The sequence below is a fragment of the Nansenia antarctica genome (assembly GCF_963989245.1).
Source record: "Nansenia antarctica genome assembly, chromosome: 12".
In the NCBI taxonomy this organism is placed as follows: Eukaryota; Metazoa; Chordata; class Actinopteri; order Argentiniformes; family Microstomatidae; genus Nansenia; species Nansenia antarctica.
The window spans coordinates 27423290-27448260 of record NC_137682.1 but is presented as its reverse complement, the minus strand read 5'-3'; the positions used below and the strand labels follow the sequence as shown (position 1 = coordinate 27448260).

The 24971-nt window shown below is 41.5% G+C and overlaps 1 protein-coding gene across 5 annotated transcripts in view; it reads right to left on the bottom strand.

Annotated features, from left to right (window-relative positions):
• Window positions 1-24971, bottom strand: part of atm (ATM serine/threonine kinase) — a gene marked incomplete at its 5' end in the record, with an annotated part of 64734 nt that overhangs the window by 7276 nt on the left and 32487 nt on the right. For 2 of the 5 annotated variants that reach the window (XM_080542654.1, XM_080542655.1), the window contains 20 exons: window positions 166-304; window positions 686-826; window positions 8194-8319; window positions 9284-9491; window positions 9694-9911; window positions 10344-10457; window positions 10544-10708; window positions 13113-13347; window positions 13819-13938; window positions 14043-14147; window positions 14724-14872; window positions 14971-15073; window positions 15181-15269; window positions 15370-15478; window positions 15815-15973; window positions 16398-16506; window positions 16650-16827; window positions 17457-17633; window positions 17784-17925; window positions 18178-18349. In XM_080542654.1, the coding sequence (XP_080398780.1) occupies window positions 166-304; window positions 686-826; window positions 8194-8319; window positions 9284-9491; window positions 9694-9911; window positions 10344-10457; window positions 10544-10708; window positions 13113-13347; window positions 13819-13938; window positions 14043-14147; window positions 14724-14872; window positions 14971-15073; window positions 15181-15269; window positions 15370-15478; window positions 15815-15973; window positions 16398-16506; window positions 16650-16827; window positions 17457-17633; window positions 17784-17925; window positions 18178-18349 (2958 nt within the window). The remainder of the gene's footprint in view (window positions 1-165; window positions 305-685; window positions 827-8193; window positions 8320-9283; window positions 9492-9693; window positions 9912-10343; window positions 10458-10543; window positions 10709-13112; window positions 13348-13818; window positions 13939-14042; window positions 14148-14723; window positions 14873-14970; window positions 15074-15180; window positions 15270-15369; window positions 15479-15814; window positions 15974-16397; window positions 16507-16649; window positions 16828-17456; window positions 17634-17783; window positions 17926-18177; window positions 18350-24971) is intronic. The other 3 variants (XM_080542656.1, XM_080542657.1, XM_080542658.1) reach the window with 2 other exon arrangements.

The following is a 24971-nucleotide window of genomic DNA, read 5'->3' as shown; positions in this document are numbered from 1 at the left end:
TGGGTCTAGAGGTCTAGGCTCTGTTGGAGACCCTGGGTCTGGAGGTCTAGGCTGTGTTGGAGACCCTGGGTCTGGAGGTCTGTTGGAGACCCTGGGTCTAGAGGTCTGGGCTGTGGTTGTGTTTGGGGTAGTGAGGATAGTGAGGATGGGGCAGCGGTTCCTCACTCTTCTCCGTCTTGTGTCGGGTGGCGTCCAGATAGGCCAGTGTGATGTAGGCGTGGCAGAGACGCTCGGTGTCTCTGGTCATCTGGGCCCTCTGCTTCCTGATCACGTTGATGATCTTCTTGGCGACCTCGGAGCGCTCCTGCAGGAGAACACACGTTCATTCAACAGACTCTCACACATCCACACACACACACACACAGACACACACACACACACACAGACACACTCACACTCACGCTCACGCTCACACTCACACTCACACTCACGCTCACACACACGCACACACGCACACACACTCACACACTCACACACACTCACACACTCACACTCACACTCACACTCACACTCACACTCACACTCACACTCACACACTCACACACACTCACACACACACACACACTCTCTCCTTTCATGTCAGTCCTGTAGGGTGTTAGTCCTGTAGGGTGTCAGTCCTGTAGGGTGTTAGTCATGTAGGGTGTTAGTCCTGTAGGGTGTTAGTTCTGTAGGGTGTCAGTCCTACCAGGTCCAGGGAGGAGGACTGGGGCGGGGTGCTCTTGGACAGGCGGCTGCGGGAGAAGCTGTCGTCCTTGTTGGCGTTGACCAGAGCCAGGATGATGAACAGCGTGTGGTGGGGGTGCTCCAGAGACGAGCGGCAGATCAGCTGGAGACAGAGGAAGGTGAACATGACTGAGGAGAACGGCTCTTCCTGATAGGCCACTGGTCCTTCAGACCAGTCATCCACTTTAGAATAATAATAATAATAACTTTTATTTGTATAGCACTTTTCCTGCAAACGTTGCAGCTCAAAGTGCTTTAAATCATTAGAAATCATAATTGAATTATTTAGTCATTTAAAGGCAATATTAAAAATATTTTTTAGTCTTGACTTGAACATATTTGCTGAGGTTGCATCGCTAATGTAAACTGGCAGTGCATTCCACAATCTGGGTGCATAAAACGAGAACGCAGCCTCATCAAACCTCACCAAATCGGCCTCACCAAACCTCTTCTTTTGTGGTACACAGTTATACACCGTCTTTGTGTCTTGAGAGTTGAGATTCTCTCCTTGTTAGCGTTGACCAGATACACCGTTTTTTGGGAGAGTAAGTGTTGAATAATTGAAGCATAATTGACTGAGCATCATTTGGCCCTGAGTGTAATTAAACAGGGTATATACAGGAATCTTGAGGTTAATTTCAATACCTTTCTAAGACTTTTTAAAGACCTTGTCAATATTTTTCCAGACCTCACCGCCACTTCGAGCTGTAACCGTTTACATCAGTGACACCTTTAACTTAACAGTTTTAGTTTGCAATAGACTAGACCACTATCATACAACAGAATTTCCATCTTTGTTTTTTAATAAAACTAATAAATTCACGAACGTTTTTAGGACTCAAACTCTTTGGACAGAGTCTAATATACCTACAAAATTCAAGACCTCATAAAATCGTGATAAGACTTTTTAATACCGTATTTTCCGCACTATAAGGCGCACTTAAAAGTCCAAAAAAAAAAAAAAAACGACAGTGCGCCTTATAATCCGGTGCGCCTTATATATGGATCAAAATGTAAAAATTACATGACCAATATTTTTTTTTTAATAATAATAAAATGTTTCAGTACGACTGGTAAACTACAAAGCCGCACCGCTTGCAGCATTACGGTAATCAGTAAACGACGGCCGCCATCTTGGAATCTCCGCGAATGCTATGCTATTGTTATGCTATCATGTGCTCTGAATGGATGCCGTACTCACCCAACTGTTCAATTCGGACACTGAAGAAGAATAATTCAAGGGATTCGTGGACGAGGAATGAACTGAAAAAGTGAGCTTTACGTGTTATACATAACTGAACAATGTTGAGTTATGCACTAACGTTTGATTTAGTGGTATCAGACTGTTTCTTTTACTACGTGTTTACTGAAATAAAGTTTGAATGTTTGACTGAATTGAATTAATGAACATCTCATCCCTCTGTCTCCATGTCATTGTAGAACACCCATGCCTTTGGAATGTGAAGCTTGAGGTCTACAAAGACAAAGAAAAGTTCCCCTCCACGTTTGGGAGAAGAGTGAACTGTTGGGAATTTGTATTAAAATAACTAGAAGTGATAAATCATGTACTATGTGCTCATTTAAATAATATGTGATTGCGGTCAGTTGAGAACAATAGGAAGGTCACACAAAGCCAAAAGAGAGGTTCTGTTTTTGAGCGACAAGAAGAAATACAAGCTCCTGACTAAAAGAACGTTTTATGATTCAAACTGCCTGTAAATTACTTATTTTTACCTATGTGCTAACAACCATTTTACACCTGCTGTTATAATATTCTATTTTTCTGTACTTTCATAACTAATGATTAATGATAAGTCTATTCTTCTAACTTGTAAATCGAATCCTAATATTACTGTGTAAACTTCAATAGTTGTGTTTTCACAAGACATTCTGATAACAAGACATTCTGATAAGGACACTGACACAATGCTCTGCTCATACAAAGTACGATATCACCATGGGAACGAGACGCTAGCAGGACACTCAAGCTGATAACATACATACACTCTCGCACCCACACAAGAGAAGAATTGAAGGCCAACGCTAACGAGAAGACTTTCTGCAGCTGCAACGGATTTGTGCTGACACTTGGAAAACTACCAGATAGAGGGGGGGGGCATCACCCAGCCCAAAATGTTTGATGAATTGTATAAAGGACTATGTACGGAGGTGAGAGGGACTCTTGTTTTAGTGGAGCCACTGCAGTTAACTTGTTGACGGCTAGCTGAGATAGGCCTGCAGAGGTGAAACTAGAAAAGACTCTTTTCCATGGAAATGAACTATTATTGCTTGCTGATGTGCTTGAATAAATATTATCTTAATGAACAGTTCAGTAGTGGTGCCTAATATTTGATTGGATCATATCATCTTAAGAAGTGATATCAAGAACGTCTCGTTGAGATTAAACGAACTCGCTTGTAAGTGACGACTCAATTAAATCGATACTGGAGAAGTTGATCGCCTTACAGAACAAGGCTGGGAGATATTGTTAATATTGTTAATATGTTATTGTTAATATTGTTATGTCTCCATGTCATTGTAGAACACCCATGCCTTTGGAATGTGAAGCTTGAGGTCTACAAAGACAAAGAAACGTTCCCCTCCACGTTTGGGAGAAGAGTGAACTTGTTATATTGTTTGGGAGATATTGTTAATATTGTTAATATGTTATTGTTAATATTGTTAATATTGTTAATATGCACATTAACGTTTGAACAACGTTTGAACGTTGAACAACGTTTAAGAACGCTTAATAAAGTTTGACTTTATTTGACTGTGGTGTTGACATTCCCTTTAGCACAGCTCCATCTAGTGGATGCATAACGCAACCCCAGTCCCCAAAAAAAAAACGACAGTGCGCCTTATAATCCGGTGCGCCTTATAATCCGGTGCGCCTTGTATATGAAAACAATTCTAAAATAGGCCATTCATTGAAGGTGCGCCTTATAATCCGGTGCGCCTTATAGTGCGGAAAATACGGTACTTATTAAGGGTCTTGATTTTCCCAAAATTGATTGATCAACTTTTAATACTTTTCAAGACACCGCGGATACCCTGTTAAAGTGTAAGTGTTAAGACATACATTAGAGGTCGCATTATCTCATACGCGAGCGCGGAAAAAAAGAATAGAGAAGCAAAACAAGGAGAATTAGAGGATAAAATAAGGCTGCTTGAACAACAGCATAAAAGAACACCAACCTCCAATCTACTTAATGCTCTCAAACAAGCACGCAGGGATCTAAATAGCCTAATCACTGAAAAGATTGAGGGCAATTTAAGGTTTACCAACCAAAATATGAAAATGGAAACAGAGCAAGTAGATTATTAGCACTAAGACTAAAAAACAATCATCGAATATAGTACAGAAATTAAAAACTCATAACTCGACACTCACAAAACCTGATGAAATCTCAAGGTCTTTTGCAGAATTTTAGAAATCTCTTTACAAAAATACGGACACCTGCACAGATGATAATGAATTGACAGCATTTCTGAAAGACATCAAACTAAAAGAGCTATCTGAGCCTATGGCAAAAGAACTAGATGAACCAATTGAAGAATGGGAAATACAAGAAGTGATCTCTACACTAAAAAACAATAAAAGTCCTGGACCGGATGGGTTTAGTAATGAATTCTATAAAACATTTAAAGAGACAGTATGTCCCTTATTGCTAAAAGCATACCACCATACATTGCAATCTGGAACCACGGCCCCCTCATGGAGGGACGCAACAATAGTTGTAATAGATAAAGAGGGCAAGGACCCCACCCAATGCCAATCATACAGACCCATCTCACTTTTATGCACCGACCTACGTATATTAACAGCCATCCTAGCAAGACGCGTCAATAAAATTATCACACAAATTATCCACCCCGATCAGACCGGGTTTATAAAGGGAAGATACTACGGGGACAACATAAGAAGATTACTAAATATTATGACTCACCCAAAAGTTAAGAAGGAAGAAGCAATGATATTATCCCTCGATGCCCAGAAGGCATTCGATCGAGTATCTTGGCAATACCTATTTCAAACTCTAAAACGACTCAAATTTGGCCCCAATTTTATAAAATGGATTCAAACACTATATTCAAATCCACAAGCTTCTGTAAAAGTGAATGGATTTCTGTCGGACCGATTTACTCTAGAACGGGGTTGCAGGCAGGGGTGCTCTTTGTCGCCCCTGCTGTTTGATATCAGTATTGAACCACTGGCACAGCTCATTAGAGACAACGACAACATAAAGGGACTGACAATAAATGAGGAACGACATAAATTATCATTGTATGCAGATGACGTGCTTCTTTATCTAACTGAACCTGCAACAACAATCCCACACCTAAAAGATCTTATTTCCAACTATGGGTACTTCTCGGGTTATAAAGTAAATGTTGATAAAACAATGGCTATGGACATAGGAGGTAGAATTCCACAAACAATCAAAATCCAGAGTGAGTTTAAATGGCCCAAGGATGGTATTAAATATCTTGGCATTCAAATCCCCTCATTGTTAGAAAACCTAAGTGATGCAAATTACAAAAGCATAATCCAAAATATCAGTAAAGATCTAGACCGCTGGTCAACACTTCCCCTGTCTCTATTGGGCCGTATTGAGAGTGTACGCATGAATGTGCTGCCTAGGCTTCTATACCTGTTCCAGATGCTACCCATCGATATCCCCAAATCCACATTTGAAAAGTGGGATAGACTCATCTCAAAATTCATATGGCAAGGAAGGCGCCCAAGAATCAGACTTAAAACACTACAACTATCTAAACCATATGGTGGGCTGAAACTCCCAAACCTAAGATACTACTTCTGGGCGGCCCAGCTAAAGCCTCTAACAGCATGGATCCAAGACTCTTCATATACACGATGGCTCAACATCGAAAAAAGTTTATGTTCGATGCCCTTACAGACCTTGCCTTTCATAGATGTCCCTCTAAAGGAAACTCAACTAGGTGAATGGACCAGAGTCACACTAAAGATTTGGAGGAAAATAAAACTCTCATTTGGCTTACCTAAAGCAATCTCAGCATTATCCAATATTGGTCTTATGAAAAATTTCGAACCCTCCAATATAGATATAGGGTTTAGAAATTGGTCGGATCATGGACTTACTAACTTACACCAACTCCATAAAGACGGTAGTCTTAAATCATTTGAACAGTTAAGAGAGGAATTTAGGCTCCCTAACACAGACTTTTTCAGATATCTACAATTAAGAAGCTTCCTAACGAAACATAGAGAATGGAATAAAGTCTTGGAGCCCACTGAAATCGAAGAGTTCTTGATAAAGCTGCAAAAAGGAAACGAGAATAAGAAAATTATAGGTGACCTTTACCAAAGGTTTCTATCCATGGATTTGAATAATACACTACAGAGGAAAGAGAGATGGGAAACTGAAATGAACACTGACATATCACAGGACATATGGGAGGAAATATGCACTGAAGCACATTTAGTGACCAATTCAAATACATGGAGGGAATTCAAATGGAAAGTGGTTATGAGATTCTTTAGAACCCCAGAAATAGTGTCTAAAATGGGCCCAACACACTCAAATAAATGTTGGAGAAATTGCAGTACGCAAATTGGCCACCACACCCACATATTCTGGTCATGCCCCAAATTACCGTATTTTCCGGACTATAAGTCGCACCCGAGTATAAGTCGCAGCAGGCCAAAAATGGGTCATGAAGAGGAAAAAACCACATATAAGTCGCACTGGACTATAAGTCGCATGGTTCAAGGGAACGGGCTTGGCGGAATCAGCGGGGAAAGAAGACCCTGTTGAGCTTGACTCTAGTCTGGCACTGTGAAGAGACATGAGAGGATTTGTAAGCCCAGGAAGGACATAATTCACGTTAAAACTTCTTCTGAAAGGTTAGAAATACTTAAATTATCGAGTGTAAAGCCAGGGCTAGCTAGCGCGTTGCTAACGAAGGTTAGCAAAATGGCGTCGCGGGAGCAAGCAAACAGGATGGAACAGCCTCTGAAAGGTAATAAATGACTTTAATATCGTGTATAACGTTCATAATAGCGTGTATAACGTTCATAATATAGTGCTTAATGTCCACATTGTCGAGTGTAACGACTATTTATCGTGTATAAGGCCATGACAAAGATAGCTTGGTGAAAAACGGAAGTAGTTAGGATGAAGGGCGGCCTACAAACAATGCAACATTGAACAGCCTCTGAAAGGTAATAAATGACTTTAATATCGTGTATAACGTTCATAATATCGTGTATAAGGTCCATAATATCATGTTTAATGTCCACATTGTCGTGTGTAATGTCCACATTGTCGAGTATAATGGCTATTCTATCGCGTATGTGGCGCTAGCGGAAGTAGCAAAATAGCCTCGCGGGGGTAACTTAGCAACATAGAACAGTCTCTGGAAGGAATAAATGACTTTAATATCGTTTATAACGTCCATAACATTGTGTATAAGGTCCATAACATCATGTTTAATGTCCACATTGTCGTGTTTAATGTCCACATTGTCAAGTATAATGGCTATTCTATCGTGTATGAGGCGCTAGCGGAAGTTACTCCTTGGTTCATGTCAGTCAGAGATTACCGTATGTCAGTTCATGTCAGTCAGAGATTATGAATTATTGATATATAAGTCGCACCTGACTATAAGTCGCAGGACCAGCCAAAGTATGAAAAAAACCGCGACTTATAGTCCGGAAAATACGGTAAGAACATTTTGGGAAGAGGTGTTTGAGGCCCTTGAAGCAGTATTCCACCAAAAATGTACCAAAGATCCAAAGATGGCACTACTGGGAGTTATACCAGAAGGCATTGATGGAAGGGCAAGAATATATCTCTTACAAATATTGCTAACGACAGCAATTAAATGCATTACAATTAAGTGGTTAAAACCAGACCCCCCTACATACAATATGTGGACAGAGAAAGTATGGGAAATCTACCAGATGGAACAAATAACATACACTCTGAGACTCCAGAAACATCTATTTATTAAAAGATGGAGCCCGGTTATGTCCATATTAATACAGTGAACCCTTCCACACATCTCGACTCGTATATTTCTGTATTCTAGACTCACTTCATATCACTACACATAGATATATGCCTGCGTTGCATTCACACACACACATACACACACACACACACACACACACACACACACACACACATACACAACCCCCACCTGACCCTACCCTACCCACCCCCTACCCTTTTTCTTTCTTTCTTTTCAAAATCTTTAATTTTATTCCATCATTGACATCTCAATGTTTTTGTTGATCGCTCTTTTTTGCTTTGTGTGTCATGCTTTGAACCACATCCATGGACCATATGTGTACAGCTAAAAGAATGGAAAGAATTGTAGACAAAACATGACATGATTGTACAAGTTGCTGAAACTGAAATAAAAACTAAGTTCCCAAAAAAAAGTGTAAGTGTTCAGTGAGCAGCGACGGTGCTAGTCTACCTCGTTGAGAACGTCGTGGAAGCCCACGTCCTCAGGCACGGCAGCAGACATCTTGGTGCCCATGCGGGCAGCCAGCTGGTACATGAGGGGCAGGAACTTATATGACGGGATCCTCTTCACGCCAGTCTGAGGGCAAACACAACACTTCATACTACAAGGGTACCAACATAAGCCAAAGAAAATGACTGTGGGGAGCATGTCGCGTCTGGGAGGGGGGGGGGCTGCAGGGGGGGGGACTGCAGGACGGTTGGTGAAGGGGATGACATCAGACGGCTTCTAATGTGTGTGTTTGTTTTCCCCCGGGAGTTCAGTAGGAAAAGGAAGGAGAGAGAGAGAGAGAGACCACTCAGCTGCGACAGAAAGGGTCGGTCAAGGGTCGAGCATCCGAGACTATATCGGTTATTACCACCAGTGGTGGGGGTCCGCGAGGCAGAGTAAATAAACTGGGCTACGCCCACTCTTACAACCAAACTATTCCTGTTGTCCGGCTGTGCGTGTCTGATTTTCTTTTGAACTAGTACGTCTTCATATTGAACTCAAGCCCATACGACACAATACCGCTCTAAAACGCACTGAACCCTCTCAGTCTTCCACTGGGGTTTCTCTCATTCCAATGGGAGAACGATGTTACAAACAGGTTCATGACGTGTTTAAGATGTGTTGGGGGTGTATATGTGGCTACTTTAGGGTAGGCAGGGTTCCCACACCTTCTGAAACATCACATTCAAGCACCTTTCAAGGACTTTCAAGACTCAATTCCTTCACATTCAAGGACCCAACACGGCATAGTTTGAGACAGATCTAGATGAGAATTTATGTAATAGGAACTCTCCGCTCACAGACAACAATGTAGAGGCTTGAACACTAGATGGTCTCTATAATTACATTTAAATGTACTCTATAAAAAAAATATATATACGGTATATAGATATATTTTTTAGAGAGAGAGAGAGGGTAATTCAAGCACTTTCAATGACCCATGTCTATTTTCAAAAACTTTTAAGGCCTTGATTTTTTTTTCTCAAATTCACAAACTTTCAAGGATTTCAAGGACCTGTGGGAACCCTGGGTAGGTGTGTTACTGTCTCACCCTCATCATGTCGTTGACAGTCTTGACATCGGCGTTTTCCAGCCACAGCGAGGCCAGGCGGAACACCCAGGTGTCGTGCTCCTCCCCCTGCTCCAGACACTGGATGTAGTTCTCCACCGCCTTACCCAGGAACCTCCTCTTGTCCGCCTGCAGGTTGGACAGAGCCCTCTCGTCCAGCTCCAACTCCCTCTGCACCTTCACTGTGTACCTGAGACCTCCCAGAGGAGGGGGCTTTAGTATGTCAGCACGCACGCACGCACGCACGCACGCACGCACTCACGCACTCACGCACTCACTCACACTCACACTCACACTCACACTCACACTCACACTGAGCATCTCCATTAAAACAACAGGTCAACACCCCCCCACCATGGGGTTTCCCCCCCCTGTGTGTTGCCATGGCTGACCTGTTGGTGCCGACCTTGCGCTCCCTCATCAGGCCCACCTCCTCCTGGGCCTTCTCCAGCAACGCCTGCTTGTTCTCAAACTCAGAGGACTTCATGTAGTTCTGGATGCTCTGGTACCGGGTGTCTGAGAACCGGGCCAGAGACAGGAAGGCCTGGGTCCTCTGGCTCTGCAGCCTGGAGTCTGAACCCCCCGCATGACCCTTGATCACCTTCACGGCCTGCCAGAGGTCACACACGGGCATACACATACACATCAAGTACACATGCGTGCACAAAGTACACACACACACACACACACAGAATTATGGAACCTGAACATAGTACATCTGCAAAAAGATGTAGTCCAATTTAAGACCTCTTTGAATATAATTTGAGACCTATTCGCGCCACCATATGATTGCTTTTTGTCATCCTCGAGGTGATGACATTAGGGATTTCATTGCCACAGACAAAAAAGGAAACGAATTGGCTTTTTTTTGGTTCCAGTTTGATTCATTTCCGTGTAAATTGATGTGGTCGGACTGATTTCCTTGCAGGATCTCATTTTTAAGACCGAGCACCTAGTTTTTAGACCGAATAACTGAAATGTAAGACCTTTCTAGGCCTTATGAATCGGATTGCTGGATTTGCCATCTCTATGGTAACCGTACCATCTCTAGATACTTGTCCAGAATGACGCCGGGACTCTCCAGGCACGTCTCAGCCAGCCAGTTCCCACACAGCCTCAGACACTCAGTGTACACCGGCACCAGAGCAGGGTCCACCTGAGCAGGACACAGGAGAATGGCTCTAGTGTAGTTATCAGTAGCGTCAGTATGCCTAGATACATATGATGTGCTGGGTGTCTGACCTGCTCCTCCAGGGTGTGGATCATCTGCTGCAGAAGGCCCAGAGCGAGACCCTGCTCTCCTTTCGCCCAGAACACCTGCGCCTCCTCCAGCTGCCATGACGATGCCGAGGAGCCACCGCCCCCTCCACCATACTGCTTCACCTGGAACACCGCCCGCTCTGCCAACTGGTACCAGGACACACATACACTCAGTCACACATACTGTAGAGAGACCAGGGGCCTTGTTTAGAAAACTGTGCGTAGGATTGACGTGAAACACCGAAGGTTTACGCGCAAAACTATTCTGATTTAAAATATAAAATTCAACCATACTGACTGCATGACGACAACGAAGGCGCAACAGTTCTGCGCAACGAACATATGATAAGTAGTGCTGTCAATCGATAAAACATTCCTATCAAGTTCAATCACAATAATATTCTGAAATTATTCAGATTATCATGATTAATGATTAAAATTAAAGTTCAAAATACTAGTATTTACTTGTATTTGGGGGGGGGGATAAAACAAAAACATGTGTGGTGTTGGAATAAAGAAAAGCATGACAAACTGGTTAGAGAGTTTTTTTTTTACTTCATTATAACATGTCTTAGTTTGGATGATTTCTGAATGAGATTAGAATCTCTTAATTTTTTAAAGTAAAAAAGTCTCAAGCTATGCAGTCAGAATTGCCAAAACTCAGACAGCACAGATACACTGTAGGCCAGGGGTGCTCACACTTTTTGGAACCAAGATCTACTTATCAAGTAGCCAGTCTGCCAAGATCTACCAGTCTAGTTTCAACATCGCAAACGTACATGCACGTACTACAAACACACACACACACACACACACACACACACAGTTCCCAGCCTGCATAGTAAACTCACAATACACTTTCCCTCTCTCTGTCACACAGCCACAGGAGAACACAATCACAAACCCTCCCTCTTTGCTATTCTCGCTCACACACATTCACACACACACACACACACACACACACACACACACACACACACACACACACACACACACACACACACACATATTTGCCAGTCTGCATAGGGAGCCATAGCACAAACCCTCCCTCTCTCTCTCCCTCTCTCTCTCTCACTCTCTTACACACACACACACACACACACACACACACACACACACACACACACACACACACACACACACACACACACTTTCTCTCACTCACACACTGACAGCCAGTCTGCAGTACCATAGCCAACTACTGATCCAACAAACAGAAAAGTAAACCAGATACAAAACAGGTAGTTCCCTAGTTTGAAAGGAGGAAATAAATGCATTTCTCTACCTTAGTGGGAGACCTGGCACTGGGAGGAGGCAGCTAGTTTCTAATAGTCAGGGCTGTAGGAGCTGGTTGCAAGGTGTAGGCAGGCTGCAAGGTGTCATCAGCCACTGTGGATCTGTCATCGAAAAGGCAATCTGCAGCCTCGAGAAACTTTTTTCACAATTTCGCCGTCTTTGAATGACTTCTTGTGTTTAACAAGAACGTGACTGACGCGATAAGAAGCTATCGTTGCAGCCATACGTTTTCGCTCTTTTGCCACATTTCCCTTCTTCGAAATAGCCATCGTAGATTTGCTGATCAGACAGACGCATTTCCAATATCACATTGTGTAAAAAAGTCCTCCTCCCATTCTGGATGGAAGTTATACGTTATTGGTTTCTTACTTGGTCCAGCTTCCCCACTCATTTGTATAGCCTTTATTTAGTATTATATAGTAAATAGTAGAAATTGGAAGGCTAACTAGGTAATTAGTCTCGCCGGTATTTTGTATTTTGTAGTTGGTGCTGTTGACTGCGCATGCGTGGTGAACCGCGTGTTAGGTGTAGGTGAAAAGATCAGATCTCAGACTGGCTTACCTGTACGTCAATCAAGTGGCAAAAGCCATAGTGAGGATGGATGATAGGCGAACTTTTCGTTTATTTTTTCTTTTTTTCTTTTGGGTTTTGTTCAATGCCATGCGATCTACCCATACTACCTTTGCGATCGACGTATTGGGCACCCCTGCTGTAGGCCTACTGATAATATATTATATATTATATCTTCCACCACTGGTTGGTTTTGTGGCGCAGTTCCGACTTTGGAGTCATCTCCAAGCACTCGAGTTTGACAAAATGTGTCTTGCTTTTGACAGTTTCTTTTCTTCAAAGCGATCACTGTTGTTTTCATTCTCAAATTGTTATCACAGTTACACGTCTCTCCTTTGTTATTTATGAGAATAACATTTAATAACATGCAAGTATTAAAAGTACGTTTCATAATTACGGATCCAATTAGATTCCCGATTAAACTGTATAAAACATACAACACGCACAGACAGACAACCACTCACACATACACACTCACACACTCACACACTCACACTCACACACACACACAGACAGACACACAGACACACACACACACACATACACACACACACACACACACACACACACACAGACACAGAGACACACAGACAGACAACCACACACACACACACACAGACACACACACACACAGGCAGACAACCACACACACACACACACACAGACACACACCATTGGGTTGTACCTGTGTGTTCCCAGCCTGGCGGGCCAGCTGGCTCAGCTCCATGAGATGGGAGGTGAGGGCCGTGACCAGGCTGCTCTTCCTGCTGGGGTCTCCCTCCCGGGAGAGCAGGGTCTCCTGGGCCACGGAGCGCAGGGCCAGGATGGGCTCCACCAGCGCAAAGTCACTGTCCACCAGCAGCTGGGAGTGCTGCTGCCACTGGACACACACCTCCGCCAGACCCGCCTCTGTCAGGGGGCTGCCGCAGGGAACACACACAACTTAGATGAGAATCATAATAATAATACATTAGACTTATATAGCGCTTTTCTAGACACTCAAAGACGCTTTACAAACTGAAAAGATCGAGTAGTAATAATAAAAAGAAAAAAAAGAAAAAAGTAAAAGAAAGTATAGGGTCTAATTAATTTTTAGATGACTAAATCTAAATCCATGTGTCTTTGTAGGACAATCTACTCTGGATATTACAATTACACCTAGATTTCGGGCGGAGAAGCGGCGAACAAGCAACGAGTCCTCTCTCGACCGGCATTTTTTTTTTAAACTTAAGACAACAGTGTGTCTGGTCACTGCCTTGGAAGATGTGTTGTTGAATATACACATACACATTGTATGGGCCGGACACAGTGGGTTTCAGATATATTGGCACATAGAGATTGTAAATGGAGGAGGTGTGTGTAGGTGGAAGCTGCCTGGCTGGTTATGTCACCTGTAGAACAGCTGGCGGACACTCTTCAGCTCACTGATCATCTGCAGGTTCCGTAGGGCAGGGTAGAGTGATGACACAGCCTCCAGACTGCCTCGACACAGCTCCTCTACCTCAGCACCCCTAAAAGACACACACACACACACACACACACACACATTAATTTCAGGGAATAACCAAGTTTGAGAACTTTTTTTTAATCGGTGGTTCATTGTCATATTGTTTACCTGGCATATGCAAGAGTTCGATCGAATGTGGAAAACTCTCTGTCTCTCAAAGACTGTAAGGCACAGAACACTGACTCGTTGAAGCCGGGGTTCAATTTCTCACTTCTGAAACAACAATGCTGTTCATCAACGACAATAACCCCAAATATGGTCATCAGGGTTCCCACACCTTCTGAAACATCAAATTCAAGCACTTTTCAAGGACTTTCAAGACTCAATTCCCTCAAATTCAAGGACCCAACATGGCATAGTTTGAGACAGATCTAGATGAGAATGTATATAATAGGAACTAGTATATATACTTGACTAGATGGTCTCTTGCCTTCTCTACCACAGCACAGCAAAACAATATATTGTGAAATATGTGTAAAGTTACTACTTTTATAGTAATTATCTACCATAATTACGTAAAACTTTTTTCTTTTTTCTTTTTTTGAGAGAGAGAGAGAGAGAGGGGGGGGGGGGGGGGGAATTCAAGCACTTTCAATGACCCATGTCTATTTTCAAAAACTTTTAAGACCTTGATTTTTTTTCTTCTCAAATCCACAAACTTTCAAGGATTTCAAGGACCCGTGGGAACCCTGTGTCCTGTTCTACAACAATACCAACTTATTAACAATCTACGGAGCGCTGCCCTAGTCTAATTATACCGTGTGACAGTAAATAGCTCCTCCCACTCACCTTTCTGATAGGTCACAGTCCCACTGCATATTCCTCCAGGCAGCCTGAAACCTGAGCTCCCTTAGCTCCACCCCCCACTCCACCCCCTCACTCTCCAGACCACGCAGGTACGTGGCGAGGATGCTGCTCAGACCAAAGTTCTGCAGACCCTGCAACGGCACCATGGAGAAAAACACTGTTAGCTATCGGTCCTTATGGGTCCACCATGATGACACTAAGTCATGAGTAGAACCTGATATCTGCTCACCTCTACTATGCCCACTTGGCGTGTGACCTCAGCCAGATTGGAGTGGAGATCGTACGAGGTCAGAGCTTTCCCCCACATGGCCTCGTGCTCATAGGTCCGAATCCTAAAAAAACACGAATACAAACGATACTGATTTTAAAAAATCTGCTAGTCTAGCTTGACGACACAGAGCTTAAAACTTAGCTTAGCCTACACAGAGGACTGTGTTACCTTGTCAGAGGGCTGGTCATCTTCCCCCCTCCACACCCATACAGACTGTCTGGCTCGCCAATACTCCGATACACCTCAATCAGTAGGTCCTACACCACGGATAGAGACATGACAGTACCGAGCTGTGATAATGGCTAATTCATTATACGTTATATATGAGGCTAAATCAACAAAGGAGAATGTCATCACCTGTAGACTTATGCCTGTGTCTTCCACACTCTTCTCAGTCATACTGGAGATGGTGAAGTTCTGACTGCTGTCATCAAACGCAATTCTACGTGACGTTCTGGACGTAGTCCTGAGAAGCAGAGCACCGTGAGGTGAGCACCGTAGAGCCGTGAGGGGTCTTTTTGACCCCTGTTCTATCTTTGCAAAATGTCAAATTTCAGGACCCTCCTTTCATGACTTTTCCTAGATATGCGCATTCTACCACCCAGTATCCTTACATTTTCTGAATCACATCAGGATAAGCTAATTTACAAGCGGCCAACTAGTGGTCGTTGTGTGTAAATAGCAGCTTGAGCATTGTAAAGAGAGCCTCGAGGCGGCTCTTTTAGTAGGTAAAAAAGGCACGGCTGTCCTAGTGTTAATAAACCACATATCTTTGGACAGAGGTGCAAGCAGCGCTCTTTACCTACGGTTCTCCTCCATGTTGGATTTGATCTTGTCCACGTAGATCTCTGAATAGAGCAGGGCTGTGAAGTGGGCTGCGCAGGACTGGGCTGCCCTGGCCACCTCCAGGTAGTTCAGCTCCAACCAGAAGTTAGAGTGGCACACCGTCCCGCACTGCGCACTGAAACACAATGAACATTGTTAACACTAGAACAGCCATGTTAACACTAGAACAGCCATGGGGAGTAAAAAACCTTTTATATCTTTGCACTCGATCAAATTTCAGGCCCCTCTTTTCATGACTTTTCCTAGATATGTGCGTTCTACCAACCAGTATCCTTACATTTTCTGAATCACATCAGGGTATGGTAGCATAAAGCTATTTTGCAGTTTTTCTGTGTAGGAGGCAGGCTAATTTACAAGCGGCCAACTAGTGGTCGTTGTGTGTAAATAGCAGCGTAGCATTGTAAAGAGGGGTTCATTTGGCTCTTATAGTATAGAACGGCTGTTCTAGTATTGACGACTATGCTCACATAAAAAGGCCATAGAGTTTTTTAAAACAGGTGAGCAATACAGTACGAGACAAAAACAAAGCATAGACAAACCTGTCAGAATCCAGAGGTCTCTGTTGCTGTCTCAGATAGTCGATGACAGACAGCATTGTACGCAGAGAGGCCATATCCAACTGACCCTGGCTGACAATGTCTGTCTCTCCTGGAAATATATCGACAAAACATCATTGTAAAGCCCCCCCCCCTAATGGAAGAAAAATCAAGTATTCAATGGGAAACTGCTATGACATCCAAATAAGAGAGGTGTCCTAGAAGTAGAAAAGGAGCTGAGGAAGCTCTACCCACCGGAGTCTGAGGGGAGGGGGGTGGCGGAGCGGCTGGAGGCCTGGGCGCTCCTGGAGCAGTGGGTGAAGAAGTCCTGGATGTGCGTGGAGAGGAGGCCCCTCCAGGAGCCGTCAGCGTCCCCCAGCAGGACGTCATGGACGATGAGGGGCAACGCCTTCTGACAGAAGTCTGTTCTCACCTGAACACATAGCACAACATATGATGGGACAGGGTCTGGTGAAAGAGGTAACAAGTCAGGAATTGTCAGGTCGCGCAAATGACCAAAACAAAAAAAAATTAAATGTGTTTTCCGCTTTTTTCTTCTGATTAAGAAAGTTTAAGTGTTGAAGAACTCACTCGATATAACGATCAACAATTTTAGGATCACTAAATACTTAATAATTTGTCAGTGAACTCAGCATGCTGTGATGTGCTAAACTTGCAGTTTGATGTTACATAGCGATGTTCTTTTGTTGTTAGCTGCTAGCTAGCTAGCTAGCGAGCGCAAAGTGGCACAGACTGTTCTGTTGTGAGGTGATTTTCTCCTCTATTTGGTTTGAGGTGTAACAACATTCAAATAAGCAGATCTCCTTCAACTGTTTTATGACAATGTATGACACATCATTTGAATGCTTACAGTATCTGTATACATTTTTTTTCTTTTTAAAAACCTTGCCGACTTGGGGACCAAAACAGCAGACCCTGTCACATATGGGTTAGGACAAAGATAGGCTGACTCCATCTCACATTTGTGAGACAGAACAAAGCAGTTAGCATTATAACAGCAGCTATATGGCAGTTGAGGAGAGCCAACAGCCATGCTCTCACCAGACACAGGGGCCGTGAGTGTAGCAGAGTCTCATTCCTGACCCCTCCACTGTCCAACAGCGCTGTGCACAGAGTCTTCAACCAGGCCTTATGGCCTCCGACCTGAGGCACCCACAGCTCCAGGCTTTCCAGCCTCTCCTTGGCCTCCAAGCTCACCTCCGCACTCACCCCCTCCACCTACAAATAACCAACAAACACACACAATTACACCAGAAATAAACACATACACAGGACATAGGACACCAAAATAAACACCTACACAGGGCATAGGACACCAAAATAAACACAGGACATAGGACATAAGGCCAACTGTCATGTGGGACCCACCTTCCTCTTGGTTGATCTGAAGGGGTTCAGGTAGGCCAGCATGGGGTCCCTCTTGTCTTTGTGCAGCTCCCAGAAGTCAGCTGCAGACTGGGTGGCCAGGACGCTCTTCACACACTGGGCCGCGGCACGCCTCACCTCAATACTGACATATAGCAACATGTTACCATAACCAGACACATAACAACATGTTACCATAACAACCACATGTAAGAGGAGAGAGAGAGGCAACACAGACACATGGGGGGAGGACTTCTCTATGAGAATAGGGTGACTGCTTGACTGGGCTTCTGTCAGTGTTGGCTGAGTGAGAAACCCCATTAGACGTTAGGTATGGTATAATGGTATGCGGTACGTGACGTACCATTAGACGTCAGGTATGCAGTACATGACGTACCAGTGGTGTGTGAGGGCATTGTTCATGCAGCTGAGGATGATGAAGAGACACTGGGGCTCCACGGTGGAGAAGAGAGACACCGCTATAGCATGGAGCTGCTCCTTCCCATGGGGCAGAGCGATAGTGGACAAATCTACTGGCCCCAGCTCTCCCAGACAGCTCCCAGCAGCCTCTGCAACGTCATGGTCACACACAGCATTAATGACATATGGACGCAACCTTGTGAGGAAGCTTAAACTGAAATTGGGTTTTTATTTTCGTAACAAGGCTTGCTTTTTGTTTGAAGCTAGACCACGTCACTTTTCTTCTGTAAATGATGGGGATGGAACGATACACTCAACTCACGATTCGATACGATTCACGATACGATTTTCGAACGATTTTTTTTCTTTTTGAACAAAATGACATTGTAGACAAATTATGACTGAAAATGTTTCTTTCTCAGCCAAAAACGACCAAATCCTGTATTTTCTTAAAGAATGCCTATGAATGCATCAGGGTTTCCGTTAACCGGTAATTACCGGTCTTTGTCCGGTAAAATTTGTTGAAGTCCGACAAATTGAAAAGTCGTCGGACATATTGTCCGGTGAAAATAATTCCCTCTAAGCACAATTTGAATACAATTCGCTAAAGTTCACATTCTGATTCCTTCTATTTTAAAAAAGACGAATATATAGGCTATGTATTTCTTTTATTATGATATGATTTGACACCGGCATGATGATGACTCCTAATGTGTAGGCAGGCCTATGCGAAACAGCGGTAATAGTCAGGTGCCACATGGGATTGATGCCAGATGGGATTACAGCCTAACCAGTCTATTACCGCTTAAACCTAGTAGCCCATTCGGCGGTAACCCGGCCCATCTGGCAACCCAGAGTTCAGAGTTGAATGGAAAGAAACTTTCCCCTGGCTGCGTTTAGATGAGGAAGGAAAAATGTTCTGCTCACCGTGCAAAAAATCGGGGAGGAATAACGGATTCACGAGAGGAGAAACGAATATGAGAATGTCGGCTCTCACTGATCACAGGCGGTGCAGTGAGCACATATCGGCGGTCAGTTTGAGGCAACAGCAAACCGCTATGAAAGGCCACTGTGAGCAGGCTAATGCAACGGCTAACAATAAGCTGCACTCTCAGCTACAAGTTGCATTTCACATGGCAAAAAATGGCATCGCATGTCATCAGTATGTGGGACTGACTGAGCTACTGAAAGCAGTTAAGGCTCCAGATTTTGTCTTGAGTGAGGGCATTTAGCGCCACAGCGACTCCGTTGATGACATGGAAAGGGCACTGGAAGACGTTGTGATGGATCAGCTGGATGAAAAGCTAAAGGGGAGTGACTTCATTGGAATTATCATTGATGAGACAGTAAATATCACCGTGGACAAGAAGCTGATTATATACGTGAAGTTGGAAATAAAAGGAAGAGTTGAGACATGTTTTCTGGGCAATTATGATGTGCGGGACCAAGTGGTGGAGGTGCTCCGCGAGAGAGGTGTGGAGCTGTCCAGTGTCATTGGCCTGGGCTTTCCATTCAGGTGCACTGTGGTGCCCACCGAGTTGCGCTGGCCGCGCTAGATGCTGCAAAGGCTGTTGACCAGGTAGGAGCCTACAAGCGCACAACTGCTTCTGTGTACTCCTTTTGTCCACCTGGTTATAGAAATGACGTTGTTTTATTGATTAAAAAAGGGTAAAACTGGAAAGAGAAAATAGAAAACTCACATTAGTCCCAAACAATTTAACAAACTTCAGTTAACGTAATGTGGAGTCCGTTCATTGATCGATGCTGTCTGTTCAGTTCCTAGTGAGGCGCCCGTTCAGCGCTGGACATAATGGCATAGCGCGCATGCGAATCATGTTATATTATTATATATTATATAGCTCGCATCTAATCGTATCGGATGAGAAATAGACATTAAATGGCATATATAGGCCGCTACACAACAGTTATCACCGCGACAAACAGCTATATTATATTTTACATTTACATTTACATTTTTGGCATTTAGCAGACGCCTTATTCCAAAGCAAATTACAATCAATACATTTGAATACTAAGCATGTGAATCAGCAGTCCACTATTCGTTGCAGGAAGAGTACTCTAGCTCAGGCCCGGGGCCACTGATAGAAGGAAAAACCTTCTCCCTATTATCGCCTTCTACTAAAACGTTTTTGTTTTTTTGTTTTTTTTTACTGGAGAAACTGAGAAACATATTTTAATATGATGACCGGAATATCTCACGTTTGTCCGGTAAATCGAAATCTTCCCGGACACGATGTCCGGCGGGAATTTTTTCTAACGGAAACCCTGGAATACATATTTCTTTATATTTTTCCTTCCTTTTCTTTATAAAAATGAAAGCGAAGTCAAAAGTAGATTACAGCCTCTGCTGTCCCTTTTAACCTTATTATTAATTATTTATCAACCATTCTGCCTGGATTTATTTTGTTTTTATGGCTATAAAAGTGTCTGAAAAAGTCCTAGGAGTAAGTGCTTTCACCCCTTTTTCCAGGATTACTTAAGCTTTCAATATATGGCAGTTATTTAACATGACTCTATGTTATGAGTGTGTAATAACAGTTATTTAACATGACTCTATGTTATGAGTGTGTAATAACAGTTATTTAACATGACTCTATGTTATGAGTGTGTAATAACAGTTATTTAACATGACTCTATGTTATGAGTGTGAAATAACAGTTATTTAACATGACTCTATGTTATGAGTGCGTAATAACAGTTATTTAACATGACTCTATGTTATGAGTGTGTAATAACAGTTATTTAACATGACTCTATGTTATGAGTGTGTAAGAACAGTTATTTAACATGACTCTATGTTATGAGTGTGTAATAACAGTTATTTAACATGACTCTATGTTATGAGTGTGTAAAAACAGTTATTTAACATTACTGTATGTTATGAGTGTGTAATAACAGTTATTTAACATGACTGTAGGTTATGAGTGTGTAATAATAGTTATTTAACATGACTATGTTATGAGTGTGTAATAACAGTTATTTAACATGACTGTATGTTATGAGTGTGTAATAACAGTTATTTAACATGACTGTATGTTATGAGTGTGTAATAACAGTTATTTAACATGACTCTATGTTATGAGTGTGTAATAACAGTTATTTAACATGACTGTAGGTTATGAGTGTGTAATAACAGTTATTTAACATGACTGTATGTTATGCGTGTGTAATAACAGTTATTAAACATGACTGTAGGTTATGAGTGTGTAGTAACAGTTATTTAACATGACTGTATGTTATGAGTGCGTAATAACAGTTATTTAACATGACTGTATGTTATGAGTGTGTAATAACAGTTATTTAACATGACTGTAGGTTATGAGTGTGTAATAACAGTTATTTAACATGACTGTAGGTTATGAGTGTGTAATAACAGTTATTTAACATGACTGTAGGTTATGAGTGTGTAATAACAGTTATTTAACATGACTCTATGTTATGAGTGTGTAATAACAGTTATTTAACATGACTGTATGTTATGAGTGTGTAATAACAGTTATTTAACATGACTCTATGTTATGAGTGTGTAATAACAGTTATTTAACATGACTCTATGTTATGAGTGTGTAATAACAGTTATTTAACATGACTGTAGGTTATGAGTGTGTAATAACAGTTATTAAACATGACTGTAGGTTATGAGTGTGTAATAACAGTTATTTAACATGACTATGTTAAGAGTGCGTAATAACAGTTATTTAACATGACTGTATGTTATGAGTGTGTAATAACAGTTATTTAACATGACTGTATGTTATGAGTGTGTAATAACAGTTATTTAACATGACTCTATGTTATGAGTGTGTAAAACAGTTATTTAACATTACTGTAGGTTATGAGTGTGTAATAACAGTTATTTAACATTACTGTATGTTATGAGTGTGTAATAACAGTTATTTAACATTACTGTATGTTATGAGTGTGTAATAACAGTTATTTAACATGACTCTATGTTATGAGTGTGTAATAACAGTTATTTAACATTACTGTAGGTTATGAGTGTGTAATAACAGTTATTTAACATGACTCTATGTTATCAGTGCGTAAGAACAGTTATTTAACATGACTCTATGTTATGAGTGTGTAATAACAGTTATTTAACATGACTCTATGTTATGAGTGTGTAAAAACAGTTATTTAACATTACTGTATGTTATGAGTGTGTAATAACAGTTATTTAACATTACTGTAGGTTATGAGTGTGTAATAACAGTTATTTAACATGACTGTAGGTTATGAGTGTGTAATAACAGTTATTTAACATGACTCTATGTTATGAGTGTGAAATAACAGTTATTTAACATGACTATGTTATGAGTGTGTAATAACAGTTATTTAACATGACTCTACGTTATGAGTGTGTAATAACAGTTATTTAACATGACTGTAGGTTATGAGTGTGTAATAACAGTTATTTAACATTACTCTATGTTATGAGTGTGTAATAATAGTTATTTAACATGACTGTATGTTATGAGTGTGTAATAACAGTTATTTAACATGACTCTATGTTATGAGTGTGTAATAACAGTTATTTAACATGACTGTAGGTTATGAGTGTGTAATAACAGTTATTAAACATGACTGTAGGTTATGAGTGTTTAATAACAGTTATTTAACATGACTATAGGTTATGAGTGCGTAATAACAGTTATTTAACATGACTGTATGTTATGAGTGTGTAATAACAGTTATTTAACATGACTCTATGTTATGAGTGTGTAATAACAGTTATTTAACATGACTCTATGTTATGAGTGTGTAATAACAGTTATTTAACATGACTCTATGTTATGAGTGTGTAATAACAGTTATTTAACATGACTCTATGTTATGAGTGTGTAATAACAGTTATTTAACATGACTCTATGTTATGAGTGTGTAAAAACAGTTATTTAACATGACTCTATGTTATGAGTGTGTAATAACAGTTATTTAACATGAATCTATGTTATGAGTGTGTAATAACAGTTATTTAACATTACTGTAGGTTATGAGTGTGTAATAACAGTTATTTAACATGACTGTAGGTTATGAGTGTGTAATAACAGTTATTTAACATGACTGTAGGTTATGAGTGTGTAATAACAGTTATTTAACATTACTGTAGGTTATGAGTGTGTAATAACAGTTATTTAACATTACTGTATGTTATGAGTGCGTAATAACAGTTATTTAACATTACTGTATGTTATGAGTGTGTAATAACAGTTATTTAACATTACTGTATGTTATGAGTGTGTAATAACAGTTATTTAACATGACTCTATGTTATGAGTGTGTAATAACAGTTATTTAACATTACTGTAGGTTATGAGTGTGTAATAACAGTTATTTAACATGACTGTAGGTTATGAATGTGTAATAACAGTTATTTAACATGACTGTGTGTTATGAGTGTGTAATAACAGTTATTTAACATGACTGTGTGTTATGAGTGTGTAATAACAGTTATTTAACATTACTGTAGGTTATGAGTGTGTAATAACAGTTATTTAAAATGACTGTATGTTATGAGTGTGTAATAACAGTTATTTAACGTTACTGTATGTTATGAGTGTGTAATAACAGTTATTTAACATGACTGTATGTTATGAGTGTGTAATAACAGTTATTTAACATGACTGTATGTTATGAGTGTGTAATAACAGTTTTAAGGGAAGAAAAACACAAAAACCGAATTGGATTTCACAGATTTTTTGTAAAGTGTGACTGCAAATAAAATATCAACTATATAACATCTATCGAAGAAAGTTTGTCAGCAAAAAATGCAGCTTCATGCTTTGAATTACAGTAATAACCATAATTATACTATATGGGTAGAAAGCGTAGCTTTCCCTTTTTTTGAAAGCACATAGTTCAGGAATTACGGTAATGACAACCACGCTTGTAATGCTTTCGGTTTTCAAGGGTTAAAAAAAGTATCGCGATTCATTTTTCATCTCATCGATTTATGGTTACTTATTGTACAAGCATACGTACAAGCAGTCTTCTGTGTTACAGATATTGGACTCATGGAGTTTTCATGCATCCTTGCACTTTGTTACAAATGCCAAGTCACTCACCCACCATTACACCTTGAGTATGGTGGACTTGACCTCGCCTTACACATGCGGACAGCTACATTAGGATGTGTTCATTTACAAAGCACTTCTGGGTAAACCTCGGTAGCCTGCTCTCCATCACCACAAACAGTTACCAGACGCGGCCTACTAGAAGGTTACTGCTTACAGTGCCCTTTTCATATTGTCTACCTGAGGTATGGAATGTTGTGTAGGAATAGTCTACAAGGTATGCTTCACTTAGATGTACTAGATGCCCCTAAATTAGTTTAAAACGTTGATGCAAAACTCTGTGCAGGAGGAGTGTACATAAATGGTAAATGTCCTGACTTATATAGCGCCTTTAACCAAAGCGCTTTACAACGGTTTTCATTCGCCCATTCACACACACATTCACACACCAATGGTGGCAAGCTACCATGCAAGGCGCCGGCCCCGCTCACTGGGAGCAACTTGGGGTTCAGTGTCTTGCCCAAGGACACTTCGACATGTGGCCAGCCGGGGCTCGAACCGCTGATCTGCGACCTTGTGATCATTAGACGGCGGCTCTACCTCCTGCGCCACAGCCGCCCAAGTAAATTATTTCTGTAGGCCAGATCACGTTGTGCTGATTGTACGTTTTACATTTAGTGATATTGCATTGACTGCTATAGCTTTCTTGGCCAGGTCTCCCTTGCAAAAGAGACTT